The sequence below is a fragment of the Aythya fuligula genome, chromosome 20, assembly GCF_009819795.1.
Source record: "Aythya fuligula isolate bAytFul2 chromosome 20, bAytFul2.pri, whole genome shotgun sequence".
Taxonomy (NCBI): domain Eukaryota; kingdom Metazoa; phylum Chordata; class Aves; order Anseriformes; family Anatidae; genus Aythya; species Aythya fuligula.
The window spans coordinates 8,099,861-8,121,094 of record NC_045578.1 but is presented as its reverse complement, the minus strand read 5'-3'; the positions used below and the strand labels follow the sequence as shown (position 1 = coordinate 8,121,094).

At 54.7% G+C, this 21,234-nt stretch overlaps 2 protein-coding genes across 4 annotated transcripts; both read right to left on the bottom strand.

The window, feature by feature from the left end:
• Nucleotides 1–105: 105 nt before the first annotated feature.
• Nucleotides 106–19,592, bottom strand: LOC116497198 (aldehyde dehydrogenase family 3 member A2-like). 2 transcript variants are annotated; one of them, XR_004254088.1, is made up of 12 exons: nucleotides 19,352–19,592; nucleotides 18,849–19,080; nucleotides 18,670–18,755; nucleotides 17,972–18,180; nucleotides 17,734–17,851; nucleotides 17,462–17,603; nucleotides 17,201–17,367; nucleotides 16,632–16,731; nucleotides 15,929–16,077; nucleotides 9,807–9,893; nucleotides 8,314–8,397; nucleotides 106–116 (listed from the first exon to the last, which is right to left on the bottom strand). XR_004254088.1 is itself a non-coding variant. In XM_032200826.1 (10 exons), exons 1-10 carry the CDS (start codon nucleotides 13,603–13,605, stop codon nucleotides 8,386–8,388), a joined length of 1,464 nt encoding a protein of 487 aa, XP_032056717.1. In that variant the 5' UTR covers nucleotides 13,606–13,656; the 3' UTR covers nucleotides 8,314–8,385. The 2 variants fall into 2 exon arrangements, 1 of the variants encoding a protein (XP_032056717.1); XM_032200826.1 differs by lacking the exons at nucleotides 106–116; nucleotides 15,929–16,077; nucleotides 16,632–16,731; ... (5 more) ...; nucleotides 18,849–19,080; nucleotides 19,352–19,592 and adding exons at nucleotides 10,869–10,968; nucleotides 11,438–11,604; nucleotides 11,699–11,840; ... (3 more) ...; nucleotides 12,939–13,170; nucleotides 13,444–13,656 and having other exon boundaries at nucleotides 9,807–10,042.
• On the bottom strand, nucleotides 381–6,715 carry LOC116497197 (aldehyde dehydrogenase family 3 member A2-like). Of its 2 annotated transcripts, XR_004254087.1 has the most exons (12): nucleotides 6,424–6,715; nucleotides 5,571–5,744; nucleotides 5,149–5,380; nucleotides 4,958–5,043; nucleotides 3,953–4,161; nucleotides 3,715–3,832; nucleotides 3,443–3,584; nucleotides 3,182–3,348; nucleotides 2,173–2,272; nucleotides 1,195–1,430; nucleotides 880–1,029; nucleotides 381–770 (listed from the first exon to the last, which is right to left on the bottom strand). XR_004254087.1 is itself a non-coding variant. In XM_032200825.1 (11 exons), the coding sequence occupies exons 2-11, from the start codon at nucleotides 5,730–5,732 to the stop codon at nucleotides 1,015–1,017; spliced, it is 1,467 nt and encodes a 488-aa protein (XP_032056716.1). In that variant the 5' UTR covers nucleotides 5,733–5,744; nucleotides 6,424–6,715; the 3' UTR covers nucleotides 381–1,014. The 2 variants fall into 2 exon arrangements, 1 of the variants encoding a protein (XP_032056716.1); XM_032200825.1 differs by having other exon boundaries at nucleotides 381–1,029.
• Nucleotides 19,593–21,234: the final 1,642 nt, after the last annotated feature.

Sequence of the window (21,234 nt, the reverse complement as noted above, 5' to 3'; positions counted from 1 at the left end):
GAGGCGCCTCCTGACTGACGGATGCACAAAGCACAGACCAGCCAGCAAAAGGATCCAGCACCCGCGTGTCCCATCAGAGCAGATGCGTTCAGCCTTTGGCAGCATCTCATCCGATCCTGCTTGGGGCCGGGCCCTACAGCTGCTCCAACACCCAAAATGTTGCTCTGGGCTGCCCGACACGCACCGAGTGTGCAGGTAGCCCCTTCCCTGCCCATGCTGCCAACTGCTGCCTGCTGACCAGAGCTGCACAGCCCGGCTCACGCTGCTGATCTGAAAAATGCCAAATAAAGAATAAACCCAGCCGGGCTCAGGCTGGCTCCTTTGGGTCCTGTGCCTGGCACCTGCTACCCTGCCCTTCGTAGTCCCAGTCCCCACGTGGCTTTCATGGTAAAGCAAGGGTTTTATTCAGCAAGGGTCAGGCTTCCAGTTACAGTCTCAGAGGTAAAAGATTACCAGTACACCAAAAAAACAAAATGAAATTATGCACAAGGTCACCAGCTGCTCAGGCTCTTCCTTAGAGCTGGGTCACCACAGCTCCCCCTTGCTGGTGCCCAGCTCCAGATGCTGCGCACCAACAGTGCCGTGTCCCTGGCGCTCCTGCGGTCCCCATCCGTCACACTCATTTTGTCAGGCTTCTGCTGCTGTGAGACAGCTTTATACAGGGATCACAGGAGACACGTTACATAGATAACGGGCCCAGTAACGCGTGGCTTTCCTTTGATGTGCTTGTGGCATGATCTCCCCGCGCCCAAGAACTTTTCCATGGGCTCCTGTTTGGAGAGCAGGACAGAGACACTGCCTCCTTCCACCTGCACTGCTGAGGCAGGACCCATGGCTTCAGACTGCATCAGTCCAGCGGACTGATTACCTCTGCATTACCTGGGGTTCATTTGCTTCTGCCTCATTAGTGGGTCAGATGCCTTGGAAGAGAAGAAGTTGCAGCAAGAATAGGAATGCAGGGTGAAAATGATGAGTTACAAGCCCAACGTGCAGCTGAATATAGAGCACTCCTCCTCACGGGAACATCACCTAAAGGGGCACAGAAACATGGCTGAGTCCCACAGAGAAGGAACAGAGCCCTGGGGGGCCATCAGGGAGGTCTGAGGCAATGGTGGATGGAGGATGGGACATGGTGAGGCTCAGGGAATGCAGCTGGGAACATACTCAGGTAGAGAGCAAAGAGCCAAAGCTCACCTTTATCATCACTGCTGCCACAACCCCCAGCAGGGCCAAGAAGATCAGTCCCAAGCGGACCTTGTCAAACCGCTTCAAAATGAAGAACTTGGCCCAATCCAGCTTCTTCTGGCTGCCAGGTGGGTACCGGAGTTTGTTCATGCCCTCCATCTTCAGGTCCTTGATCAAGCAGGCGCGGCGGTGGGAGAAGGTCTCAAAGCTGTGCTTGCCGTGGTAGGCGCCCATCCCGCTGTTCCCTGGGACACACAACCCGGCCAGGTCACACCACAGGCTTGGCAGGCCAAGCCTCTCACTCATTATGACAGCTGCATTTCTTAACTGCTGTGTTGCAGCCCCAAGGACACAGGGAAAGCTTGCTCACTGTGCTTCTCACACTTGAAAACAGCAGCTGTACTCCCCCAGGGCAGAGAAGCAACAAGGAGCTCTAACAACCCACCAGGAATAAGCAAAGACAACTTGCTGTCTTGAACTGCTGCTGCAGCTCAGGCTGGCTTTGTCCACCCACCCTTGAAATTACAAGGGCACCAGCTCTCTCCTCCCAAGGGCAAGTCCTGCTTTTCCCACTGAACCTATGCTGGGGTGCGGGAGGGCAGGGACAGGGGCTGTTATTTCACACAGAGGAATGTGAAGAGGACACACAGCAACCAGCTGTCAGAAACAGCCAAGAGCTCAGCCCACTGCCCATAGCCAGGCTGTCTCTGCCGCAAAGCCATGGAGGTTCAACCAGCTGCTCATCCCTGGGCAACTGCATCCTACATGGGGGAACTGGAGCTGCACAGATGTGCCAGAGTTTTCCTCTCAGGGCCAGCATCAATGCTACTCCCACTGCTAATAAGCCATTTCACAAAGGTACCCACTATGAAAATATATTTAATGGGGAAATGCAGCTGAAAGATCCTAAATTGACAAATGGGGATGACCCAGGATCAGACGCTGCTGCTGGGGCACAAAAATCAAGTATAGATAACAGGGACTTACCCACGCCGCCGAAGGGCAGATCCCTGACCGTGGAGTGCATGAGGACGTCATTGGCAGTCATACCACCACTAGAGGTCTCCGATATCACCCTTTTGATCAGCTAAACCAAAATGAGAGATGGCACAGAACAGAGGAAAATCAAGGCAGGCCACCATCCCCGTGGCCTTACAAAGGGCACACAGGTGTCAGGGTTGTGCTTGTATCCATTCATACCACATCAGGTAAATATTACAGCTTCAGCAGCTGCTGCTGGTGTATTGGAGAGCCAACAGGGCTGTCCCACCAGGCATGGGAGCCGTGGGTGCCTACAGAAAATGCTCTGTGGGTGACACGGCTCAGGGCAGGCCTTGGTGGGACATCTCTGTCAGATGACACCTAAAGACATGGCTATGTGTGGTGGCCTTCTGCAGCTGCAGGAGCAGCCCAAAACATTGCCTGGGTCAAGGCTGGTGGAAAGGGAAGGAGCTCAGTGAAGCAGAGGCAAACACGGACACTGAACACACACCCAGACCCAAAAGGTTTTGTTAAGGGTACCCTTAACAAAAGGATACACCCAGGGTACAAGATGTACAAACAAGGAAACCTACATGTCGTTGACTCAGTTTTACATTACCTAAGCATCAGATCAGCAACAGTTGTACTAATAAAACAGAGAGGGAAGGCTCTGGTGCAGACACCTGAGCCTGGGCACAGCTCAGCCCTCCCACACACTGTGCAGTGGTGTGGTGCCAGTGCCGATCCCTGACCTGAATTCCTGAACCGTCACCTGATCCTAAATGGGGCCAGGGGACTTATGAGGAAGCAGCACCCAGCCGAGACATGGGGAAAAGTACAAGACCAGGGCCCTTCGAGCATGTGCCTGGGCGGCTCTGGCAACTTTGAGGACGTGTCTGACCCACAGGACACAAAAGCTGCAACCCACCCACACACAGCAGCCAACAGGGCCCAGCACCAAGCCGGGCCTGGGAAGGCTGCACCCAGCATCGAGCCACACAGAGCCCTGACCCACCTTCTTGTCGTTGGAGAAGACATAGAGGGCAAGGGGCTTCTCCCGACTGTTGATGAACTCAATGGCTTCGTTCACGCCCTTCACTGACACAATCGGAAGCACCGGCCCAAAGATCTCCTCCTCCATCACCTTGGACTCCGCAGAAACGTCCGTCAGGATGGTGGGTGCTGAGGCAAGCAGAAAAGCACAGAGGACATGAGGTCAGCAGCACAACAGATGGGGTCTGCCACAGGGCCTCTGCCCACCACGCGCCACAGCTACCTATGAAGCAGGAGGCCTCATCCGTCTCTCCCCCGTGCGCGATCTTCTGGCCTTCCAGCAGGCTCACGATCCTCCTGAAGTGGCGCTTGTTGACGATCCTCTCGTAATCCGGAGACTTCTTCACATCTTCCCCGTAGAACTCCTGGCAAAGGCCAGAGCAGAACCAAAGCCCTTCACTCACCTGCACCACGGACGCAGCTCCGGGGCCTCCGTGTCACAAACTGACACTTCCAAGGTGACAGCGGCCACAGCACGAGAGCCTCTGTGCTCACCTGCAGAGTCGCCTTAATGTTCTCCACCACCTGGCTCTGGATGGACGGCTCGCACAGGATGTAGTCTGGGGCAATGCAGGTTTGCCCACAGTTCATGTACTTCCCCCACGTTATCCGCCTACAGCAACAGGGAGACTCAGCCCCTTCTAGTCCCCACTGCCACCCCACCGTCACCTATGAGCCCACAGAAGCCCAGACACGTCCTCCTGCCCCTTCCCCAGGCCCATGACAGCCCGACCTGCAGGCAACAGCCAGGTCGCAGTCCTTGTCGATGTAGCAGGGGCTCTTCCCACCCAGCTCCAGGGTGACGGGCGTCAGGTGCTTGGCAGCCGCTGCCATCACGATTTTGCCCACGGCAGTGTTCCCAGTGTACAGGATGTGGTCGAATCTCTGTGTCAGCAGCTCCGTTGTCTCAGGCACTCCTCCTGTGACCACCGGGTACAGCTCCTGCAGGGACAAGAGACAGACTCACACCAACCCTGACTCAAAGCAAGTACATCCAGAGAGCAGCTCTCCATGAGCCAGACCTGCTTGTGGGCTACACTGCCCATGACATGTAACTCCACTGATTGTACTGCCCCATGCAAATTAGGAAGAAAAAGAGTTGGAGGCCAGGGCTGAGTCAGGCTGTGGAGCTGCTTCCACGCTTTGAAGCCTACACAGGTGACCACCAGGCTCTTCTCTTACTCAGCTCTCTTTCCCCATGTAGAGAACGTGTTAGCTCCTGAGAGTAAACTGCACAGCAAAGCTGTGCTGCAAGTGGAACAGCCTCACTGGAACAGCGCAACTGATGTCAGACAATTGGAGAATTAACAAAGCCCCATGCTGTAAGCACGGCAGGATGTGAAAAGTGAAGTTTGACAGCCACCAAGCAAGTCAGCCCCAAACTGGCTCAGGAAGAGCCAGGCACAGCCAGCATCTGGCACAAAATTGTGCTTACCTACAGACCAGCACCCCATACAGCAGGTATTGCAGTGAGAAATACCTGCACAAGCCTTTATGCTGTGATGAACATCAAAAAGACAGGGAGGCTATGTAGGCCCAATAGGCTACATGAAAGCAGGAAGAACATATCAGTGTGTCTCTGTACTCTAGGACTAATTCAACCCTTCCCATATCTTTCACTTAATACCCTTTGGGAGATAGCAGGCAACTGATTCACCTTTAACATGCTGGGCCCTTTGAAAGCAAGGCAGGTGTTTCCTCAGGACAGTCCCAACATCAGGCACAGAGCCACACTCACCTGGTCCAGGTACTGAGGGAGGATATCAGCAATCAGCTGGGACGTGTGCTCACTGACCTCCGACGGCTTCACCACCACCGCATTGCCTAGGACACAAACCCAGTGCAGCCACTCAACCCTCGTGCTCCTCTCACCTCCCACAGCCCCCACACAGACCCCTCAGGGGACCTGGGCACCATGGAGGTCCCCACCTGCTGCGATGGCCCCAATCAGTGGCTGCACAATCAGGGTGAAGGGGTAGTTCCAGGCCCCAATCACCAGCACCACCCCCAGCGGCTCGGGGTAGATGTACGCCTCGTCCCGCATCGTCAGCAGATTCTTCTTCACCGGCTGAGGGGCTGCCCAGGATGGCAGCTTCTCCATGACCAGGGCCAGCTCCACCAGCACGCCCAGGATCTCGTGGCTGTACGCGTTGTGCCCGCTCTGCAACGACAGGCAGCTTGTAAAGAGTGCTGACAACGGGCACCCACCTCCTGCACCCACCATAGCAGCCAGGAGAGGCCACCAAGCTCATCCAGGACCATGTGGGACATCAGGAGAAACCCAGCAGGGCAAAGGCAGCCCCATGGGTTGCTGCTTTTCCGCCAGCTGCCAACCGCCCCTGCGCACAGACCTTGTGCAGATCCGACTGCAGGGCCGCCAGGATCTCCTTCTCCTTCTCCTGCACCATCCGCTCCAGGTTCTTCAGCTGCTGCAGCCTGAACTCCAGCGAGCGGCACCGTCCCGAGCTGAAGGCCGCCCTGGCCCTCCCCACGACCTGCTGCATCCTCTCCATGCCCGCTGGGCGCTGTGAGGAGAGCAATAAACTCATCACACCGCAGGGCTCTGGGCAGACTGCACAAGCTGCCGGGAGGCAGAGGCAGCTTCTCCAGTGCTGGGAACGCTCAACACCGGGCCACCACTGAGAAATGTTGCACCCAGAGCCAGGCTGGGATGTGCTCACCTTGTTGGGTGTCCCCCTGCTCCCAAGGCAGCCACACGGAGCAGCCCACCCTCCTCCTCACTCTGAGGGCTCCTCTCACAGCAGCTTCCAAGGACAGCTGATGAATCTCCCTGCAGCTGCTTCCTCCTGGCCTAAATCACCTGCTGCCCCCTCCTCTGCTCACAGGTGTGCTCCAAGGAGCCGTAACATGGAGATCACTGTGTCCTGCGTGGCAGCAGCTGCAGACTGAGCTGCGAACCAGCAACCAGCCCACTATGGCACAACTGCGAGGCCCTTGCATGACACCACCATTAGGAAACATCGTGGAGGCTTCATCCTGCATCCCAGGGCAGCGTTTCGGCTTTACTTGTGACAAGAAGTTTGCTCACAATCCCTGCCTCATGAAATGAAGTTCTAAGGTTCCCTTGCACCCACTACAATCTGCCCTTCCCCATTCTCTGCCACCGTTGCACAACACCAACCTGAGGCCAACCAAGAAAGAAGATGACTCATTAAAAAAAAGGAAGGGAAAAATGAAAGTTACCTTCAGAGCAGCTTCTCTCCCAGCTGGTCTCCCAGTGCAAGCACGAACAGGGACAAGCCCTTCCCCTGACACAGCTGGAGTGCTCTCCTCCCACGACAGGATATCTGGCTCTGGCCCAGGGCTTAGATAACAAGGCACCCTTTACCCAGATATATCCTCGTGCTGCGAATACACAAGCCTTGAATCGCAGCTTGTTGCTCTGCACGGGAGGCAGCACTGCTCCTTTTTGTCACTTGGGTTCACTGAAGCACTGGGACAGGCAGCAGGGACCCTCGATGGCCTCTCCAGTGCAGGGCGCAGCCGCACTGCTGCGTGTTGTTTGCCATCAGGAGGCACGCAAGCAGCCGTGCTCGTCCCAGGAGGACTGGCGGTGCTGCGATGGCAGCGTTTCAGCTGGGGCAGTGACTCAGAGGCCTGTGCCTGTTTGCAAGACCACGTGGCTTTGCTCTGATTCAGAGCATGAAGCCAGGGGATGTTTTTGTGTGCTGCTGCAGCTGTCGGGAGTCAACAACACAGAGCCTGCGCTATCGTCCAGGTGAAAGCAAATCCCAAACTGGCACCTGTGGGTGGGAGACACAGGATGGATGGATTTCCACGGGGCAGGAGCAGAAATGGTCCAGCCAGTCATACTGATCGTTCCCCAAGAGCAGGGAGACCACCGCGCTGAGGATCTGTGTTTCTGTCCTAGGGCACGTCTGTTAATCAGCTTGACACCTTGCAACACGTCTGCGATGTTTGGCCAGCGCCAGGAGTGGCAGAGGACAGGCAGGATTCCACAGGAGACTGCAGCGACTTAACACACTTGCTTCATTATTTAAGTTCTTAGCGTTTATTTTGTACTTGCAAAATATATAATTAAAAATAGTTATTGTATGGATTTTCACCAGACATGAAGAAATCCCACCTCCTGCACAGTGAATACAATTTTCTAAGAATTACTTCCTCTTCCTTTCATCACTTTAAATTTTATTTAAACAACATTTACTAAGTCCTTTCATCTTAAATTTCTCCAGTATTGTCTCCCCAAGCTAGAACAGGTCCTCTGTTATAACCCAGTGCAAGATTATAGCAGACCCAGAAGTTCAAACACAAAGGAGTACACGCACTTCCTGTAATTGTTTCCCCTTCAAGGACTCCAACCAGGAACAGGTTTTTCATGATTACCACTTCTCTCTACAGGCCACGAAGTTTGTTTGTTTCTTGTTTTTTTTTTTTTTGTACGAGCCTAAGACATTCTTATTAGTAAAATATGAGCAGTGCATATACCTTCTTTGTTATCTTCTAATTGTCAAATAATTGTTAAGAGGCACGTGGTGAAAACCAGAGCCCCAAAAAGGGTGGCAGCCTGCATTACCTGACCAGCTACGGATGATTCTTGCTCATAGGGACCTGGGAATATTTCACCTCAATTAGAAGGCAAGCTTGGTTTGTTCATAACCTTCACTATGGGCACAAATCATCAGCCAGCACAGCAGGAGCACAGCCTCAGACTTGTCACCAAGAGGGTGGCTGTTTGGAGCACGACAGAAGAGCAACCATCCCAAAAACTGCAGGGAAAACGTCAGCCCAGCGACAGCTGAAACATGAGCTCCTGTTTGTCACTGAAGGAAGTGAAGCAGTTTGGTGTAAGACACAGGGTGTGTGTTCCTGGAAGCTGTGCTCTGCACGGCACGGGCTGGTGGTAGGTACTGGTGTTTCTTGCTCTTCTGTTCTCCTTTTGAGAGCTTGTACCCAAAGGTCCCTTTCTTTCATTACGGCCTTTTAGTAAACATGAGTCCAAGGCTTCTCTCTGTTTAGTGCCTTCCCAGGGCTACTCTTTGTGCTCAACAGCTCACTGAAATAATCCAGCTCAAAAAGGAAAAAAAAAAAAAAAAAAAAAAAAAAAAAGACTTAAAGAAACAGACACAAAGTGAGCACTCAGAATATCTTGCACATGGGTTACGGTGTCTTCTCCTCTCTTCACTAGTAAGCCATCTGTGAAAGCAAAAAACACCACCGTCCTGTGATGAAGTTGTTGAAACAAAACCATTTGTCTTTTTAGAACAGCATGAAGCAAAGCCCCTTCCTTCCCTTCTGCTTCCCCAGGGTGTCACTGGCACCAGCTCACTCGCCTCCTATCCCCACGGCATGCACACACTGCTGGTTATCTTGGACAACGAACGAGCTCTGACTGCTGCCAGGGAAAGCATTGCTCTCTGGTGCCAGGGGGAACCTCTCCAAGCCCCACATTCACTACTCTAACAAAGCTTCGCCCAATTTCAAACCAGGTCTGCACACAGGAAAAGAAAAAGATGCCTACCTCACTGTAACAGCAACAGCAGAGCTCTGAAACCTGCTGCTCCTTATCACCCACTGAGCCAGCCCAGCCTCTGAACAGCCAGCACAATCAAGAGAGCTTTTCTCTTCAGCACAGACTGGTGACTCTGAGAAAACCCAAATGATTTCAAGATGCTGTGAGTTCCCCCTCTTCACTGAGAAGTCATTCGCCTAGGCAGGGCTTGCTTCCCTGGCTGTTACTGCAAGGCCTGAGCCAGTTGTTGGCTCTTGCACTTCCTCCTGCACTCAAATGTGGAGAAAAGTGATTTCCTCCTGCTGGTTGGGCTCCTGCACCTCCCCTCACAGCAGTAACAACACGGAACAACAAACTGCCATCTCCTTTTTGAGCAATGGCTGCTCCCTTAAGGCTACTAAATCCCCAGGGCAGGGCCAGGAAGGATGCTCAGCTGAGCTCTGCAAGGAGCAGCCACACAGGCATGCATAGCGCCTGGTCTGCAGCCACAGAGAACCAACGTGAGGCAAGCTTGGAGTTTCAGATCTTATTGCTCCACCTCAGGAGGCATCCTGAGTCCTCCAGCCGCTGCTAGCAGGCTTCTGCTTCCTGCACAGACGTGAGGACATCCAATCCTTCCTCATTACCCAACTGGAAACAGGGGAGGAAAGATAAATAACTGAGCTGAGGTCAGAAAGGGGCTGCAACCAGGCAATGAACAAGAGCTTGTCACAGACCCCAGCTTCATATCACAGCCCCACCTATGCACTGCCCTGCTGAAGTCACACCTAATGAAATCAAACCTAAGAGACCTGCCCAAAATACACCAAACTCTGTGTACCTCTGCAGGGAGTTTCTCAGAGGTGTCACCACCCAGGGCAGAGCAAGAAATAGTACAGAAACCTAGGAAATTCCTCTAAGGACATTCCTATTCTAGATATCATATGCAAGAGTGAAAACAGAGTTTAGTAATTTCAGATAGGCCAGATATCGTGTCAGGACAAAAAAAAAACAAACAGGCCAGGCTCTAAGAAAGGACTGCAATTGCAAAACTGGCAGCAGATAAGATGAATTGCACATGCACTCGGGTAGAGAGCAAAGAGCCAAAGCTCACCTTTATCATCACTGCTGCCACAACCCCCAGCAGGGCCAAGAAGATCAGTCCCAAGCGGACCTTGTTAAACCGCTTCAAAACGAAGAACTTGGCCCAATCCAGCTTCTTCTGGCTGCCAGGCGGGTACCGGAGTTTGTTTGTGCCCTCCATCTTCAGGTCCTTGATCAAGCAGGCGCGGCGGTGGGAGAAGGTCTCAAAGCTGTGCTTGCCGTGGTAGGCGCCCATCCCGCTGTTCCCTGGGACACACAACCCGGCCAGGTCACACCACAGGCTTGGCAGGCCAAGCCTTTGGCTACTTGTGGCCACCAGCATGGCAAGCAGGAACACAGGAAAGTTTCCATTGCTGGCCAGCTGCAGTGCAAGTTATCTACCCGCAGTTTGGCTTGCTGCAGGTCTAAAGCATAACTTTTTCCCTATATTCCTGCTGGGGGGCTGTGTCCTTCCTCTCCACAGAACCTCTCAGTCTCTAAGATGTCCATCTGCACTCCATTTCTCATCTTCCCCACCCTCCTTTGACCGCACAGACTCCAGGATTTCAGCGTGTCCCTGTAGGTGCTGTTCCCTATGCGTCTGAGCCATGCCCAGCACTCCCCTGGATCTTGATCCCTCCCTCAAAACGCCACACATGCCTCCGAGACCCGACCCATGCTGTATGAAAAGGGTTTCTCCTGAGCTCCCTGGCAGAGTACACTTCTGCTTCTCAGTCCCCACACAGCATTTGATGGTCACAGCAGAAGAACGCTGCTGCCTCGCCACCAGTTTGTGAGCATCGTGACATCCAAACCCTTTTCTAGAAAGCTCAACTAGCTTCCTGGAAAACTAATAGAAAGAAATTAAATGAATCTGCACTAAATGCTTCAATCCTCCCAAAAACACATACCAAACATACTTCCCTCTCATGGCCCCTCTCCTAAGGGACTTGTAGGATTTGTTGTTGTTATTGAGACCTGCTATACAGAGGCCCTTCACATGTGACAGACTCAGAGTACCGGGCACACGAACCACTGCAGTGCTGTGGCACAAGCACCAAGTCACAACACTTCAGGAGCCCCAGAAACTCACCGACACCACCAAAGGGTAAGGTTGAGAGGAAGAAATGCATGATGACATCATTTCCAGTAACGCCCCCACTGGAGGTTTCTGAGATGACTCTCTTGATTACCTGACAGAAGAAAAAACAACAACAAAATTACAAAGGCCCAGCAGAGACCAGACGACATCAGTCAGCACTGGGAAGGGAGCCATGCGACAATAGGCCCTTACTTTCACTTTCTCTGGCTGACACCTCAGACAAGCCCTCTCCACACAAGACTACTTGAAATGGAAAAGCTGGAAACACAAGAACCCTCCTCCACAGCAAAACATTCAAAGTCCCCAGGATCACTGCATGGTGACCTAGATTCCAAGCAGGAAATTCAGCCTTTTATCTACCCCTGTTTCACAACACCATGTAGGTCCTGAGTGCTTCAGCATGTGCCCTGGGGGCTCTGGCAACTCTCCCTGCGGACACACCTGTCCCACAGGACACAAAAGCTGCAACCCACCCACACACAGCAGCCAACAGGGCCCAGCACCAAGCCGGGCCTGGGATGGCTGCACCCAGCATCGAGCCACACAGAGCCCTGACCCACCTTCTTGTCGTTGGAGAAGACATAGAGGGCAAGGGGCTTCTCCCGACTGTTGATGAACTCAATGGCTTCGTCCACGCCCTTCACTGACACAATCGGAAGCACCGGCCCAAAGATCTCCTCCTCCATCACCTTGGACTCCGCAGAAACGTCCGTCAGGATGGTGGGTGCTGAGGCAAGCAGAAAAGCACAGAGGACATGAGGTCAGCAGCACAACAGATGGGGTCCGCCACAGGGCCTCTGCCCACCACGCGCCACAGCTACCTATGAAGCAGGAGGCCTCATCCGTCTCCCCCCCGTGCGCGATCTTCTGGCCTTCCAGCAGGCTCACGATCCTCCTGAAGTGGCGCTTGTTGACGATCCTCTCGTAATCCGGAGACTTCTTCACATCTTCCCCGTAGAACTCCTGGCAAAGGCCAGAGCAGAACCAAAGCCCTTCACTCACCTGCACCACGGACGCAGCTCCGGGGCCTCCGTGTCACAAACTGACACCTCCGAGGTGACAGTGGCCACAGCACAAGAGCCTCCGCGCTCACCTGCAGAGTCGCCTTAATGTTCTCCACCACCTGGCTCTGGATGGACGGCTCGCACAGGATGTAGTCCGGGGCAATGCAGGTTTGCCCACAGTTCATGTACTTCCCCCACGTTATCCGCCTACAGCAACAGGGAGACTCAGCCCCTTCTAGTCCCCCCGCTGCCACCCCACCGTCACCTATGAGCCCACAGAAGCCCAGACACGTCCTCCTGCCCCTTCCCCAGGCCCATGACAGCCTGACCTGCAGGCAACAGCCAGGTCGCAGTCCTTGTCGATGTAGCAGGGGCTCTTCCCACCCAGCTCCAGGGTGACGGGCGTCAGGTGCTTGGCAGCCGCTGCCATCACGATTTTGCCCACGGCAGTGTTCCCGGTGTAGAGGATGTGGTCGAATCTCTGTGTCAGCAGCTCCGTTGTCTCAGGCACTCCTCCCGTGACCACCGGGTACAGCTCCTGCAGGGACAAGAGACAGACTCACACCAACCCTGACTCAAAGCAAGTACATCCAGAGAGCAGCTCTCCATGAGGCAAACTCGCTTTTGGGCTAGGCTGCAACCTGGGCTCCTTCTAACAACATGAAACTCCACTGATTGCACAGCCCCATACAAACTAGGAAAAAACTAAGTTGGAGGCCAGGGCTGAGTCCGGCTGTGGAGCTGCTTCCATGCTTTGAAGCCTACAGCATGGGTGACCACCAGGCTCTCCCCTAGCCTGGGGCAGCTGCACTGGGGCAGCGAAGAGATACCGACGAACAACACACCTTATGCAAAGCTGCACTCACCCGGTCCAGGTACTGAGGGAGGATATCAGCAATCAGCTGGGACGTGTGCTCACTGACCTCCGACGGCTTCACCACCACCGCATTGCCTAGGACACAAACCCAGTGCTGCTGCTCAACCTTTGTGCTCCTCTCACCTCCCACAGCCCCCACACAGACCCCTCAGGGGACCTGGGCCACACGTGGATCCACACCTGCTGCAATGGCCCCGATCAGTGGCTGCATGACCAGGACGAAGGGGTAGTTCCAGGCGCCGATCACCAGCACCACCCCCAGCGGCTCGGGGTAGATGTAAGCCTCATCCCGCATCGTCAGCAGGTTCTTCTTCACTGGCTGAGGGGCTGCCCAGGATGGCAGCTTCTCCATGACCAGGGCCAGCTCCCCCAGCACTCCCATGATCTCATGGCTGTACGCGTTGTGCCCGCTCTGCAACGACAGGCAGCTTGCAAAGAGTGCTGACAGCGGGCACCCATGGGTGGCCCCTGAGCTCACTGAGCTGCACAAGCGCCGTTCAAGGCCAGGTTCACTGGGTCCTCGCCATGCTGATCCCGTGGGTGCCACCCTGCCCATGGCAGGGGGTCGGAGCTGGATGGTCTTTAAGCCCCCTCCCAGCCCAAGCCCTTTCACCACTCAACGATCAAGATAAAGCCCAGGGGCTGCCGCTTTTCCCCCAGCTGCCAACCGCCCCTGCGCACAGACCTTGTGCAGATCCGACTGCAGGGCCGCCAGGATCTCCTTCTCCTTCTCCCGCACCATCCGCTCCAGGTTCTTCAGCTGCTGCAGCCTGAACTCCAGCGAGCGGCACCGTCCCGAGCTGAAGGCCGCCCTGGCCCTCCCCACGACCTGCTGCATCCTCTCCATGCCCGCTCCCCGCTCGGGGCCGTGCGGGCAGTGCCGGTGTCCCCCTGTCCCCTGCCCTCCCTCCCCGGCCGCTCCGCCCCGGAATGGAAGCGGCGCGAGGGGCGGGGCTCAGAGCGATGGGGGCGGGGCTTTGGCTGCAGGGGGCGGGGCCAGCGCGGCTTTTCCCGCGGGTCGCGGTCGTGGGTCGGCAGCGCCGGGGCAGGGGCAAAGTCCCCCCGTGCCGGGTCCCTTATCTAGCAGGGGAGGTGGCACGGGGCGGCCTCTCCCCTGTCTGCCGTGGCATCTCGGCCTTGAGCCGTGGGGCCCTTCCAGCTCCCCCTGCTCCGGGGGGACGCAGAGGCTGCGGTCGCTGGCAGCCAAGGAAGAGCCGGGCCCTGAAATCACACGTGGGGGGCACGGGGGCAAAAGAAGCAAGAGCAGGGGGCTGAGCGGCGAGCAGCGTAACCTTGACGCAGCTCTCATGTGGTGAACGCGAGTCACACATCCAGGGAAGGGCGCTGACCCAAGGTCAGGCTCATTCCCGTGAAATCAGTCCCGCAACTCCCAGGAACTGCAGCGGGTTACTGGGAACTTACTGCAGAGGTGTTACTCACTGTCATCTCAGATGGCGCACTTCCTCAGGCAGCATACCTGACACTCCTACAGAGGCCATATGTATTATTGTGAAGCTCCTCAGCCAAAACCATGCCCAGCTAATTCTGCACCTGCTCACTCTCACCTCGCTGCCATGCAGGGCCAGGAGCCAGCTGCTCATGCCCCCAAGATGGGGCTGCAGCAGAGCATTTGCTGCCCAGCAGCTCCCAGGCACCCCGCATCTACGCCCAGCCCCCCCGGACCCCTGCTCCCCTCACATCAGCTCCAGCTCCACGCTGTTTTCCCAGATCAGTGTCTCTCCAAGGGCAGGACACAAGCTTAAGCCCAAGATGCTGTGCCTGAGCTGCCGCTCCCCCCGACACAAAGCCTGCCTTTCCTGCAGCTAGGTGGCTTTGCAAACAACTTGCGGGTTGTGGCTCAGCCAGCACACGAACATTTCACAAGCGATTGCACAAACCTCAGCAGTAACCAGCCTGCGGTGGAAAAGAGTGATAAGCAACTGCCCGTACTTGCACGCAGCAGGCACAATGTAAAGAAAACCAGGCTGGGCTTGGTGGCTCCTTTGCACTGTGATAGATGAAAAGGAGCTGGGCTCACACTCAAGACAACACAAGGAGGAAAAGTGGGAACTTTTCTCATAGGAGCAACACCTTGTGAACACGCTCTCCTTGATCCTATTTAGTGCGCTTGCACACAGGTTATGTTGAAGCTCTGTCCAGGTGCCGTGCTGCCTGAGAGTCCAAAAAAAAATTAGACAAGGGGTTCGTGCTACTGCAGCCAGAGGAAGAGTCTGTGAACTCTGGGAGTAGAGCATTGCGGTGTGCAGTGAGCACACCCACAAGAGGGTGTCTGCAGGAACACCGAGACCATTACTTACCTGTGCTTTCCACAGTGGCCGTTTTCCAGTCTGCTCTCCTGCTTGAAAATTCTCCCCCTTCAGCCAAAGAATTTCCATTCCACTGCAGCGCTGCTCGTGCTTGGCAGCACACAGAGCAGGCAAACATCGCAGCCTGCATCTCATCCTGGGGCCCAAGACTGCTACCGGGCCATGCCCTCACAGAAACCTGAGGCTCCTCTGTACTGACAGGAGTGACAGAGCAGCACCGTGATGCCATCCTGGGAGATGGCCCCTTGGCCTTGGCAGGGGCATCTTTTAGCCAGCTGTGGACCAGAAACAAGCTGAGGTTGCTTTATGTGTTGCAAAATACCAGCTGAGTCTCCTGGAATGGCGCCGAGTGAGAACTTATCTTGTGACAAGCATTTCTAAACAAATAATGCTGACTTGCAGCCCTGCTGTACTACCATAAGCCAAAAAAAACCCACTCAACACCAAAGGTTTATTGCCCATTGAGACACTTGTTCTCTTTCTATGTTATATAGAAAATTTTATGAAATTCATTAGTTGGTGAAATGACAAATCTACCCAGACTGTTTAGGTATTACATGAATAGTTAAACATCCAGATTCACGTTTTCCAGTACAATACAAGAAAGATGTCAGGCACTACTGATGATTATCAATCCCATTTTGAACTAGCAGAAACTTTGCCTACAAAGATGTGGCAGAAAGGTGCCTTATTAATAGCCCTGCTGTTTGAAAAGCTGCAATAAATGTTCATCTCCTACACATGGTATCTTTCATATCTAATGAGCCACAAACATGAAATTCACAGAAATCACTTCAACGACAGTCCAACTCAGACCTTGCTAAACCGCTTCAAAATGAAGAACTTGGCCCAATCCAGCTTCTTCTGGCTGCCAGGCGGGTACCGGAGTTTGTTCATGCCCTCCATCTTCAGGTCCTTGATCAAGCAGGCGCGGCGGTGGGAGAAGGTCTCAAAGCTGTGCTTGCCGTGGTAGGCACCCATCCCGCTGTTCCCTGGGACACACAACCCGGCCAGGTCACACCACAGGCTGTGCCAGTCAAACCTTTGGCTACTTGTGGCCACCAGCACGGCAAGCAGGAACATAGGAAAGTTTCCATTGCTGGCCAGCTGCAGTGCAAGTTACCTATCCACATTTTGGCTTGCTGTAGTTTCAAAGCTTAACTTCTCCCCTATATTCCTGCAGGGAGGATGTGTCCTTCCTCTCTGCAGAACTTCCCGGTCTCTAAGGTGTCCATCTGCACCCTCCCTCCAGCAGTTACTGCTGATCACCCTGTTCACAACTAATGCTTTGAAAACACCTTTCACATTAGCCTATGCTACGTGCTTCAATCCTCCCAACAACACATACCAAACATACTTCCCTCTCTTATTCTCTCATGTTTCCTCTCCCTTAAGAGACTTGTAGAATTTGTAGTTGTTACTGAGACCTGCTATACAAAGACCCTTCACATGTGACAGGCGCAGGAGTAGCTGGGCACAAGCCAACCACTGCAGTGCTGTGGCACAAGCACCAAGTCACAACACTTCAGGAGCCCCAGAAACTCACCGACACCACCAAAGGGTAAGGTTGAGAGGAAGTAATGCATGATGACATCATTTCCAGTAACGCCCCCACTGGAGGTTTCTGAGATGACTCTCTTGATTACCTGACAGAAGAAAAAACAACAACAAAATTACAAAGGCCCAGCAGAGACCAGACGACATCAATCAGCACTGGGAAGGGAGCCATGCGACAATAGGCCCTTACTTTCACTTTCTCTGGCTGACACCTCAGACAAGCCCTCTCCACGCAAGACTACTTGAAATGGAAAAGCTGGAAACACAAGAACCCTCCTCCACAGCAAAACATTCAAAGTCCCTAGGATCACTGCATGGTGACCTAGATTCCAAGCAGGAAATTCAGCCTTTTATCTACCCCAGTTTCACAACACCATGTAGATCCTGAGTGCTTCAGCATGTGCCCTGGGGGCTCTGGCAACTCTCCCTGCGGACACACCTGTCCCACAGGACACAAAAGCTGCAACCCACCCACAAACAGCAGACAACAGGGCCCAGCACTGAGCTGGGCCTGGGACGGCTGCACCCAGCATTGAGCCGCACAGAGCCCTGACCCACCTTCTTGTCATTGGAGAAGACATAGAGGGCAAGGGGCTTCTCCCGACTGTTGATGAACTCAATGGCTTCGTCCACGCCCTTCACTGACACAATCGGAAGCACCGGCCCAAAGATCTCCTCCTCCATCACCTTGGACTCCGCAGAAACGTCCGTCAGGATGGTGGGTGCTGAGGCAAGCAGAAAAGCACAGAGGACATGAGGTCAGCAGCACAACAGATGGGGTCCGCCACAGGGCCTCTGCCCACCACGCGCCACAGCTACCTATGAAGCAGGAGGCCTCATCCGTCTCCCCCCCGTGCGCGATCTTCTGGCCTTCCAGCAGGCTCACGATCCTCCTGAAGTGGCGCTTGTTGACGATCCTCTCGTAATCCGGAGACTTCTTCACATCTTCCCCGTAGAACTCCTGGCAAAGGCCAGAGCAGAACCAAAGCCCTTCACTCACCTGCACCACGGACGTGGCTACAGAGCCACCATGTCACAAACTGACACCTCCGAGGTGACAGCGGCCACAGCACGAGAGCCTCTGCGCTCACCTGCAGAGTCGCCTTAATGTTCTCCACCACCTGGCTCTGGATGGACAGCTCGCACAGGATGTAGTCCGGGGCAATGCAGTTTTGCCCACAGTTCATGTACTTCCCCCACGTTATCCGCCTACAGCAACAGGGAGACTCAGCCCCTTCCAGTCCCCACTGCCACCCCACCGTCACCTATGAGCCCACAGAAGCCCAGACACGTCCTCCTGCCCCTTCCCCAGGCCCATGACAGCCCGACCTGCAGGCAACGGCCAGGTCGCAGTCCTTGTCGATGTAGCAGGGGCTCTTCCCACCCAGCTCCAGGGTGACGGGCGTCAGGTGCTTGGCAGCCGCTGCCATCACGATTTTGCCCACGGCAGTGTTCCCAGTGTACAGGATGTGGTCGAATCTCTGTGTCAGCAGCTCCGTTGTCTCAGGCACTCCTCCCGTGACCACCGGGTACAGCTCCTGCAGGGATGAGCGACAACCTCACACCGACCCTGACTCAAAGCAAGTACATCCAGAGAGCAGCTCTCCATGAGGCAAACTCGCTTTTGGGCTAGGCTGCAACTTGGGCTCCTTCTAACAACATGAAACTCCACTGATTGCACAGCCCCATACAAACTAGGAAGAAACTGAGTTGGAGGCCAGGGCTGAGTCATGCTGTCAAGCTTCTTCCTCACTTTGCAGACAACAGCATGAGTGACCACCAGGCTCTCCCCTTCCTCAGCTCTCTCTCCCCACCTAGAGAATGTTTTTAGTTCCTGAGAGCAAATTGTACGGCAGAGCCGTGCTGCAAGTGGAACAGCCTCTCTAGAACAGGGCAACAGATGTCAGACAATGCTTCAGCTCCTGGCGGTATATGAGCATGTTGGGGTTCCTCTGGTCTGGAGCAGCTGCACTGGAGCAGCCACGAGATGGCGTGGAACAACGAGTGCAGTGCAAAACAACACTCACCTCATCCAGGTACTGGGGGAGGAGATCTGCCAACAGCTGGGATGTGTGCTCACTGACCTCTGACGGCTTCACCACCACCGCATTGCCTAGGAGACAAACCAAGTGCGGTTGCTCAACCCTTGCAATCTTCTCACCTCCCATGGCCCCCATACAGACCCAGACCCCATGCAGGTCCCCACCTGCTGCAATAGCTCCGATCAGCGGCTGCAAAACCAGCATGAAGGGGTAGTTCCAGGCACCGATCACCAGCACCACCCCCAGCGGCTCGGGGTAGATGTACGCCTCGTCCCGCATCGTCAGCAGGTTCTTCTTCACCGGCTGAGGGGCTGCCCATGATGGCAAATTCTCCATGGCCAGGGCCAGCTCCCCCAGCACTCCCATAACCTCGTGGCTGTACGCGTTGTGCCCACACTGCAATGACAGGCAGCTCACTGACGGTGCTGACAGCGGGCACTCACCTCCTGCACCCATGGGTGGCCACTGAGCTCATCCAGCTGCACAAGTGCCATTCCAGGTCCTGGCCATGCTGATCCCGTGGGTGCCACCCTGCGCATGGCAGGGGGTCGGAGCTGGATGGTCTTTAAGTCCCCTCCCAGCCCAAGCCCTTTCACCACTCAACCATCAGGAGACAACCCAGGGGTGCCGCTTTTCCCCCAGCTGCCAACCGCCCCTGCGCACAGACCTTGTGCAGATCCGACTGCAGGGCCGCCAGGATCTCCTTCTCCTTCTCCCGCACCATCCGCTCCAGGTTCTTCAGCTGCTGCAGCCTGAACTCCAGCGAGCGGCACCGTCCCGAGCTGAAGGCCGCCCTGGCCCTCCCCACGACCTGCTGCATCCTCTCCATGCCCGCTGGGCGCTGCGGGGACCCGGAGCCTGCCCGTGGGTGCCTGCGAGCCCCCGGCACCCCCTGATGCGGGACGGACCCAGCCCCGGAGCCGCTCCCCGGTCCCCGGCGAATGGAAGCAGCGGGCGGGGCTCGGGGGGCGTGGCCTGTGCGTTAGGGGCGGGGCCTGGGGCTCGGGGGCGAGGCCTGGGGACAAAACTCGCGGGAAAAGGCCCCGGAGGAGGGGGCGCAGCGGCAGCGCCCGCAGCCCCCGGAGGGTCCCGGTCGGGGCCGAGCCCCCCGGTGCTGCCGGTGCCGGGTCCCCGGGGGCTGTGCCCGGCCGGGGGAAGGCAGCGGCCCCGCCTGGAGGCAGTGAAGGTGGGAGCTGTTTCTGGGAAAGGCATTACCGGCAGGAGAAGCGTGAGGTAAGCAGTGCCGGAGGTTCTCTGATCGCCAGGAGTAGGCAAAGAGCAGCAGGAGAGGTTTGATTGAGAATCTGCGCTGCTGCCCCTCTTCCCTCCTTGCCTAGCAGCCTCTTGCTCCAGCTCCCCTCCTGCAGTCAGCTCTAGCAAGGCACCGTTGTTGATTCCCTTCCCCAAAAGCAGCCAGTAGAACCTGCTGAAGGAGGACCTTGCCTTACAGGATAAGATATGCAGCGTTTGCTTTCAAGAGTCCACCGAATAAAGCAGCTCTTCTATACATATTTTATTAGCTCACACACCATCCTGACATAACCAAGTTTTTAGCCAGGCTGGCAATCCTAAATTCCCACTTAAATGTGTATCCTGTGTACAGCTCCAAGTGTTTACTCCTAAATTACATCATCTGGGTGGTGGCACAACAAGCCAGGCAGATACAAAAGCTCAAATAACACTCCATCAAAAAAAAGCAAGTGCAGAAAACTAACAACAGGGAGGAGCTTTAAGGAACCTACAAGAATAAATGTGTCTCAGTTCATTTATGGCATCACTTGTTTTGAAAGCTACGGCTGATCTCACATTTGCAAGAACAAGATACTCTGCAGTACAAAGCCGTGGTCTGTGGGCTGCATTGTAGACATAGCTGGAGCACGGAAAATGTGAAAGAGCCACAAAGAAACAATGAAAATGATTGGCACGAAGACTGCAACAAGACTCAACAGCACCACTGGCATTTCATTTGCTTTCAGCTGAAGGGGAGGGGGGAGCCTGCCACATACAATAGGCTATTGAAAAAGGTGTTTGTCCAAAGCAGCAGTGCGAAGAATCAAGGAGACTGGGCTCCAACTGACTTCAAGAGAAGGGTTACTGAGATATACTTCCTTGACCTACAGAAAGGAGGAGCAAAACATGCAGTTCTACTGAAAAGCCACAGCTAGGGTTATGGCTCAGGTTGGACAGTCAAAAAAAAAAAAAAAAAAAAGTCAGTGACAAGCAGAGTTCAGAGCAAATGACAAAAAGACAAAGGATCAAAATTAAAAAACAACCAAACCAAACAAAACAAAAACAGAAGCAGCAACATGAGTCAAATGAGGCAGGTCACAAGCCAGATCACAAGTCAGCCTGTCTGAATTTCAAAGCCCCAACAAGCTCTGAAAGCAACAGTGTCCAGCTTTACTTGATCTACACCAAGGAGAAAGCTTCTGTTTTCAGTGCTCCTGGACTGTATGCTGCACTGTGCTGTGGTACCAATGGATCACAACAATTACTGCCTCTGAACCCATAAGGTGACAACGGGAATATCTTGATGTTGCTGGATAAAGT

What these genes read in the sequence shown, in the direction of transcription:
- LOC116497197 (XM_032200825.1), bottom strand. Translation starts at nt 5,732, where the DNA reads ATGGAGAGGATGCAGCAGGTCGTGGGGAGGGCCAGGGCGGCCTTCAGC. An exon ending in TGCAGTCGGATCTGCACAAG is followed by an intron (nt 5,381 to 5,570) that starts GTCTGTGCGCAG and finishes CTGTCGTTGCAG; the next exon opens with AGCGGGCACAACGCGTACAG. An exon ending in GACCTGGCTGTTGCCTGCAG is followed by an intron (nt 3,833 to 3,952) that starts GTCGGGCTGTCA and finishes CTGTTGCTGTAG; the next exon opens with GCGGATAACGTGGGGGAAGT.
- LOC116497198 (XM_032200826.1), bottom strand. Translation starts at nt 13,605, where the DNA reads ATGGAGAGGATGCAGCAGGTCGTGGGGAGGGCCAGGGCGGCCTTCAGC. An exon ending in GACCTGGCTGTTGCCTGCAG is followed by an intron (nt 12,089 to 12,210) that starts GTCAGGCTGTCA and finishes CTGTTGCTGTAG; the next exon opens with GCGGATAACGTGGGGGAAGT. An exon ending in TCTTCTCCAACGACAAGAAG is followed by an intron (nt 10,969 to 11,437) that starts GTGGGTCAGGGC and finishes TTCTTCTGTCAG; the next exon opens with GTAATCAAGAGAGTCATCTC.